This window comes from Crinia signifera, chromosome 6 (genome assembly GCF_055691185.1).
Source record: "Crinia signifera chromosome 6, ASM5569118v1, whole genome shotgun sequence".
Lineage (NCBI taxonomy): Eukaryota > Metazoa > Chordata > Amphibia > Anura > Myobatrachidae > Crinia > Crinia signifera.
In genome coordinates, this window is record NC_139222.1 from 36,273,383 (window position 1) to 36,281,938 (window position 8,556).

The 8,556-nt window shown below is 48.2% G+C and overlaps 1 protein-coding gene across 1 annotated transcript in view; it reads right to left on the reverse strand.

Annotated features, from left to right (window-relative positions):
* The window catches only part of LOC146009585 (fructose-bisphosphate aldolase B-like), an 11,616-nt gene extending 6,217 nt beyond the window's left edge, over window positions 1–5,399 (reverse strand). The window contains 2 exon segments of the mRNA XM_083150032.1: window positions 5,074–5,107; window positions 5,330–5,399. Of these exon segments, the coding sequence (XP_083006158.1) occupies window positions 5,074–5,107; window positions 5,330–5,399 (104 nt within the window).
* Between the last annotated feature and the right edge of the window lie 3,157 nt (window positions 5,400–8,556).

Here is an 8,556-nt window from a genome sequence, read left to right on the forward strand (position 1 = left end):
TATGACTGATATGAGGCGCTGTGTAACCGCAATGAGTGGGAGTAATGGTCTGCCTGCTCTGGCGGGAAATCTGAATGAAGTAGAGAACATTACACGCGTGGGAAATCTGGTTACCTTACTCACTGAGCCACCCTCACACTTTGTAAGGGATAAAGTCGTTGGGTGGACACTATGAAGGTTGACACAAGCATTAGGTCAATGGGCAGGTCAACATTTTTTTCTGGAGCTGACAGGCAGTATTTTATACCCTATCACACCCTATACCAGTGATGGCCAACCATGACACTCCAGCTGTTGAACGACACATCCCAGCATGCCCTGCATCAGTTTTGGCATGGCCAAGTAGTGAAACTGTAGCAGGGCATGCTGGGATGTGTAGTTCAACAACAGCTGGAGTGTCAAGAATAGAATAGTGTGCCGAGTGCAGAAAGTCATGTGAGGGGATGCAGTTACAATGTCAGTCAAAATCTGTATGTATATATATATATATATATAAAAAATTTTATTATATACACTCAAATACCATCATGGCATGGAAGAGTCACTTAGATTGGAAGCTCCAATGAGCAATATTTGTATTGAATTGCAATATACAGAAACGGCACAGTATCTGCCATGTAACAGACACACAAGTGTGTGTAGGTGTGTAAGGAATTACACAATGTAGGTCAATACAGATAACAAAGGTCACATGTAAGATCTGCTGTGACCAGTCTGCACACGGTCACGGGGTTTACTCAGCGAGGCTACTGATACCATTATTACAGCAGCAGCAGCAGCAGCAGATACAACCCAGTGAGCAGATTCCTGCAGGAAACCATTTGCAGGAACTGACACATCACAATTAGTTTTGATGCCAGACAGTTGGGGGTTGGGGCACAACAACAGCGAGCCCTGCACCAGAGATTAGTATACAGCCTGGGGGAAGTCACCAGGGGTGATCCCCAGCAAATGCAACCAAGAGGGTTTGACCATTGCACAAAAGTTACAATGTAATATAAACAGTCAGAGCCCAGCAGGCAGCACCCACCCACACCAGCTCTGCCATACACCACAACACTGTCGCTTCTGCAATGCATTCCTGTACATCTGCCAGGCAGCCACCAGCTCACCCATCCACACTCCCTGCAGCAGAGCTTTGCTATCCAAACACCAAGTGCTGCAGAGCATTGAACAGCACACACATGCATGCATTCATTCATTCATATCGCATGACACTAATCACCATCATGTCATTCCCTGCCCCCTATATGCAGAATATACCCCCTATATACAGTAGGAGCACTTACTAGTGTGCTGGCTGTAGGTGGCAATGTGCAGGCTCAGAGAGGCGGGGGAGTCTGTTTGGGGCCACATCACATTTATATGCCATGTCATCTATAGGGTTGGGGGCGGGGCATGGGGCTTCTGCTCTACTGTAGGCTAGCCACCCGCACACCCCCTTCATAGGCAGCCAATCACGGACAGCCAGGAGGAGGGACGCTTGTGCCCAGCGGCTGTAAAGTTGCAGTGTGTACAAGGGTCGCTAATCCCAGACCCAGAGGGGAGAAGGGCGCTGCGTTAACCTGAAGAGATCACTGCAGCTCATTCTCCCTACACTCCAGCTGCAAGGAGACTTTTCTGTCCAGTGCATGTAACCAAAGGCAATAACTGCAATATAGTAAGTGCTGGTTTGAAATATGCAGACCAACAATTTTGTAAATACAGCAAATTAAATCATGCAATTATATACTGCTTTTGAGCAATAATAATAAATATATATTTACAAAGTAGTGGCTTTTGTACTTTGCTGCACGCCAGGCGGGCTGGGGATATATATATATATATATATATATATATATATATATATATTGGCACGCAACCACTGTAATGCCAAGGTAACTTTCTCTGATTCCCTCCGATGTTCAACTGACCATAAAATGTATTATTCCCCACACACGTTTCAGCCGCTCATCAGGGACGAACGTTTGTCCCTGATGATGGGCTGCTGCGTAAAACGTGCGTTGGACTAACACGAATTGCAAGGAAACTTTTTCAAGGCACTGAATCGTCTCCTGAGTACCGCCTCTCCCTCTCTCTCTCTCGCTCTCTCTCTATTTACAGTCTATTATAAATGAACATTTAAAACCTAGTATTGATTAGGGTGGTTAATACCAGGATCAAGCTCTGCCCGATCCTGGGATTCATCCGGTTCCCGGGATTGAAGGAAATGCCCCGGGATTGGCATCCCTAGTATTGATGCCATGCAGCTTTGCTACTTTCCCCAGTATTTGGCTATTGGCATTGCATTGTAGGGCAACACCTATTACGGGGGCAACACCTATCACTGACTCTTTTAATATGTGCACGGCCGAGTGGGCAGTGACGAGTGGCGACGCCACCACCAACATGAATCGCGGTCCCGGAGGCTCAGGCAGAGCTGAGACACTGCCTCCCATTGGATATAGTATACACACAGCCTATTGGTTGCTGGATAAAGAATGGGCATGCAGGGGCGGGGGCAGCTGAACTGAGCTCCCGAGAGGCGTGCCCAAGCCCAATGTGTTGTTCCTCCCTCCCCCCGGTCCAGACTAATGCATGTGAGTTATTTGTAACTTAATAATAAATATGTTAAAATGGGGGGGGGGGGGGGGGGAAGAATGTTGTGCCTAGGGGGGGCCTGACCCCTAAATCCGGCCCTACCTCATACTTGCCTACCCTCCCGGAATGGCCGGGAGGCTCCCGAAAATAGGGTCCCCCTCCCGGCTCCCAGGGAAGATAGGCAAGTCTCCCGTTTTTTTTTCCCTTACCCGCGGCACCAAGTCCGGGATTTTGCGTGTCCCCTTGGCCCCTCCCCCAATCCATGGACCCGCGAATTGGCGTGTTTGAGTGTCATGGGGTGGGCTTTTCTGATATCAGCCAAGTTCCGCCCCTCCTGGCAGCAGTATCTGGTCTCCGAGAAAAAAAGGTGGGAAGTAAGCCCTAACTGTACCCTATAGCATTATCTGCGATCATCACTTTGGGGCTAAGTTGGATGCAAATGGCGAGCATACAGCGCACGTGCTGGTGTAAATTTAGCCAGTTTGCGTCCCACCCAGAATAAGCCCCTTATTGCCCTTACATCCTATAGCAGAGGTGTGGAAGAGAAAGTGCCCTAGTTAATGTGTCTGTACGTGTTTGTTAGACTAGCGAGCAAAGTCCATGATTGTTGTGACACAGATACAAGTGGGAGGGAAGAAGGGGGAGACAAGGGGACAGCAAGAAGTGTGAAATGAGTCCTCCGGGCAGGAAACACAGCATGTTTACAGCAAGGGCAGAATGTAGCAATACGTTTTTACAGCTTATGTGCCAAAAAGATTTTCAGGGATTTATTTACGAAGCTTTTGTACGTTGTTGCACCTCAGTGGGCTTGAGGTGATCATTTAAAAATGGCACTTACAGTCCGTGTGTGTGGGGGGTGGGGAGGGGTGTACAATTGGCATGATGCCACCCTCTACCCCCTAACACAAGACCCACACCATCAATCTGTTTGCCCAGTTAACTATCTGCCTGGTTAACTCAGTGCTGGTGATCCCTGGGGGAATCGATCCAGCCAGGGGTTAAAGTGAGGGGGAACGGGGTGGAACTGAGTTCCACCACCTCTAATGGTGAGGTGGAAAATGTTAACCTCCACATTGGCCCTGCACAGTAATTCTCAGAGAAAAGCATTCTAGTTTGCAGGGGGATGCCAAAATCCCTACCACTGGCCCTGTCTCCAGCACATATTTTACATACATCATCACCATAATTACCTACCCTCCAGGAATGGCCGGATGGTCCCTAAAATCAGGTCCCCCTACCAGCCCTGCGGAAGGGTGGGTAAGCCTCCCACATTTAGTGGAGCCCCCACACCCCCTCCCTCTTCCGGTAAAACACAGGCACTCAGGGTCTTTGGGGAGGAGGCGGGGCTAAAATGATGCAAATCACATTATTTAGTACCACCCCCTCTGGAGAGCTGCGAATCATGGAATTTACATGAATAGGGGTGGGGCTTAATGACGGCAAACCCTGCCCCCCAGAAAAGCTGCAGAAAGTCTCCTCTCTGGGCTTCTCCCAGTGAGGAGACTCTAAAGGTAGACAAGTTTGATCATAACATGTGTGTATGTTGATCATAACATGTGTGTGTCTAGCGACCCCACCTCCACTGTTTGGTCACCGCTGCAGCTGCCACTAAACAATATGCCACCATTATTAACCATAAACTGCAGCATGGCTGCGTACCATTGCTGCCTTACAGAACTGAGGTCTTGGGTTTTATCCCACCATGACCCTAACTGTGGACATTTTGTATGTTCTCCTCTTGCTTGGGTGGGATTTCTTCCATTGTTCTGGTTTCCTACTACAATTCAAAAGTATACTGGTAGGAACAAAGTTTGGTAACCACTGATGAGAGGGGGGTGGGTACTTTTTATCCGGCCCTGCTGGAGTGGCCTGGGTCCTGCTCCCCCCTCCCCTGCTGCAGGGAGCCAGGCACTGAGTGGATGACACTGCTCAGTGCCGTGTGCTGGGCTGGGGGGAGAGACAGCTGCAGCGGCAGCCTGCCCTCTCTCTCCTCAATTTTTTTTTCTTGGGGCATAGCAATACCCCATCCCGGAGGAACCTCCCCCACCCGGTGGCCACGCCCCCTCCATTTTACTGGGGCTCGGGCCGACCTGTCGGCACCACTGACTGTACTTTACTGTAAACCTGATCAATATATAAAAAAAAAAAAACTATTCAGCAGTATGTTCTTGTACTGCATAATTTAGGTGCAGTTTCCAGCTATGTTCCTCTGCTCCCTAACTGCAAACATTGAGGTTTAGGTCATCTTTAATCAACAAACACCATATTGCATGGGCATGATTGCACAGTTAAGCAGGTCCAACAGCCATGATATTTTTTTCATCAAATGTAGAACACTGAAATAGAGTACAAACAGGAACAAGTAAAAACACACACACAAAAACCCCCCCAAAAAACCAGTAACACATAAAAACAAAGAAGTTAAAGAATAAAATCAAACTAAAACTAACTTTATAAATAAAAGTAAAAGCTGGATACAAATTTAAATATAACCGTTCCTGACTGGTTGGAAGTAGCTCCAAAACACCTGGAAATGAACAAAAACACGTCAGTAGTAGTTAGCCTTGGACTGGCCCGGCGGAGGACCGGGTGATTTTTTTTCCCTGGCCACCTTTTCTTTTTACGAGGGCGGGGTTTGATGGAAACTTGGAAAATAATGTCGCCTGGTGGTCCATAGTGGATGACTGACGCGGCGGCTGCAAGATACTTTTGTTATCGCCGCTGGTGCAGTCAATGGCTAATGACTAACCGGTGGCAATACCAAAAGCCTCTTGCCGATCCAGCGGCTGGGAGGGAGAAGAGGAGCCCTGGGTGGCCATGTCGGTGGGCTGACTTCATGACATTCACGTGTCATGACATCATGCACCAAACCCGTCCTGCATCGTGACATCACACACTAGCCCCGTCTGCAACTGATATCACAGCCGGTAGGCCCTCCCTACACATGTTTAGTCACACAATAATTGTGCCCCTTGTATGTTTAGCCACATAGTAGTGCCCCTTACAGGTTACACCACACAGTAGTGCCCTTTAAAGGTTACTCCACACAGTTGGAAAGCCCCTTACACCTTATGCCATGTACTTTTAGCCACATATTAATAGTGCCACACAGTAATGGTGCCCTTTATACATTTATCCACACAGAAGTAGAGGTACATATGAATGACTGGCAGTGGGGATCCCAGTGGAGGAAATCCCGAAAGGGGTCAAGTAAGTATACTTACCCTCCTAAAACGGCCTTCCTGCAGCCTAACCCCCCCCCACACACACACACACCTTCTAAAAGGGCCAGGCTGCAGTAAAGGAAATAGGAGCACCACTGATAATATACACAGCAGCGGGTGCAATGGCCGCGGGGAGAAGGAAGCCACTGCTGATGTCAGTGACCCTCCCTTCCCAAGGCTGGGCCCATCTGTGTTTTTTAGGTTGCACTCCCTGAAAACACCAGGGTGTCGCCTACACAGCGCCCTCCAGCTGACAATCAACTTGTGAACAGCCGACGATGGCTAGCCTTCGGCGCGCGCAACTGTCCCTCTTCGGTGCAACTAGAAGTTGGAAGGCATGTGCGGATTCAGTATGAAATCCCGGCAGTCGGGATCCCGGCGTTCAAAATCCCGACCGCCGAAATCCCAACAAGGGGGGGACGTGGATCGCCCCCCCCTTGCGGGCTCGCTGCGCTTGCCACTCAGCGGGCCCGGTGCCTTGCTACGCTCGGCACGCTAATTTATTCTCCCTCCGGGGGTGTCATGGACACCCCCCGGAGGGAGAAAGTGTCGGGATTTCGGCGGTCGGGATTCTGAACGCCAGGATCCCGACCGCCGGGATTTAAACTGCATCCCGTATGTGCTATGTGTGTGTGTATGCATACTGTACATGCTATTTTGACACATACCCTTGCTCCGGCCACCATGTCACCTAGTTACACTGCTGGAGAAGAGGGGGCTCACAGTGGAGGCTGCATGCATGTGGGTGTGTGTGTGTGGGGGTGGGTGCTAAGGTTCAGAAGCAAGTCCCTAGAATTTGTCCTAAAAATTTAATTAAAAATTAATACTAAACATCTTGCTTGGGTAAAAATGTACCACTGCGGGGCTTTGCTTCTCCAGAGTTTACCCAAGAAGAGTATCCATTCTTGTCCATACTGTGTCCATACATTTCAACTTTCCCTATTGAAGTAAACAGTTACGGGTCACAGCCAGGTGTGGAGGCTGCAGTAAGCGACGACACACCCGGGACTGCTGCTCATTGTGATATGGGACCCGCCGGTGAACGCTGATCCTGAATTTCTGAGTGGCTGACCAATGGCCGTTGTCACACAGCGTATACACATGGTCATGTGCTTTCCAGTGAATTGTGTCATTGTCATTATCCCACCAACTTTCCCAACACACACGTGTACTGTTCAATGTCACATATGCAGCAGAATTAAGCAAGTCCCATATACCTAGTCCTAGATCGTTCACTGTGGGATTTGTGGCTGGTCGCCCCTTCTTCACCCAATTTTGTTCTCTACACCCATAGTTGCCCTAGTTCTCTTTATTATTATTATTATTATTATTATTATTATCATTTTTTATTATGGAACTAAGACAGGGGTGGGGAACCTTTTGAGGTCCGAGGGCCATTTGCATTGAAGCATAATGCCTCGGGGGCCATTTAAAAAAAAAAAAAAAAAAAACAACTTACAAATCATCCTGCAGCAGCCGTCCCACGCTAGGTTACGAGTCGCCGGTCTGTGTGGTCTGGCGGCTGTGCAGGGAGTCTCATACAGGGGAGATTTCGCCTGTACCTGACTCCTTGTACAGCCGTCGGGGTGGGCGGGCCACAAAGACCGGCTCCGGGGGCCGTATACGGCCCGCGGGCCGGAGGTTCCCCACCGCTGAACTAAGAGGTTGGTTTACTCACTCTTAAGCCCCATAGATGCTAAATGAGAATGTAAAAGATATCGCTCAGAGGGGCCCTCCTGAGCGATATCTTTGAATAAAAAATAAATTAAAAAAAGTCTACTTTGTACACAAATTATAGTTAACAATGTGCACTCTGCACCATTAACGCCCGCCCCTGTCGGCTGAACATGCAGGTCGAATTTGGCATAGTTAGCGGGTCCTGGTGATGTAATTGACGTCACTATCGTTTGCCATTATCGTTCAGTGTATGCACTCAATATCATTTGACCAGCATCACCACTGATATAGTTACCTACATCGACAATGCCCCTAGTGCAGGCATGTCTAAACTGTGGCCCTCCAGCTGTTGTGAAACTGCACATCCCAGCATGCTTTGCCATAGTTGTAGCCTTCCCTAATAGCAAAACTGTGGCAAAGCATGATGGGACTTGTAGTTTCACAACAGCTGGGGGGACATAGTTTGGACATGCCTGCCCTAGTGTGTACGGGGCTTTAGGAGTGCAGGAGAACTGCGCTTCTCCCAGAGAGTCTGGGAGACTAGGCAAATCTGATTTTAAAGTGACCCATTTATCAATGAGTTTTAGCCATTTAAAACTCGTTGTTTATGATAAATGGACCTCCCAACTGTCATTTATTTTAAAAAATGACAGTTGTGAGCTGATTATCTGAAGCAAGGTTTATCATATGCAATGAGTTTTAAATAGCTAAACCTCATTGATAAATATGACATTTAATTTAAAACGCATTAAAAACTGCTCAAATTAGTAATGCCCCCCAGGTGCTGAAGGGGAGGGGGTTGTTCTAGGCTAGAAAGACACACAAACCATGTGTTCCCAGCACACCAAGGGGCATTAGCAATACGATTTAAAAAACCACATGGGAGTAGGTCATTCAGAGATCATAGTTACATATATTTACAAATATATGGTAAGCCTCCAGGCCTCTCGGATACTGGAGGTCCCTACTCTGCATAAAAAAAGTACCCACTCTGGGCCATATAATTGTCTACAGGCTACATCATAATACCACGTAGTCGTTTATCAAACAGGTTTAGCTATTTAAAACTCATCAC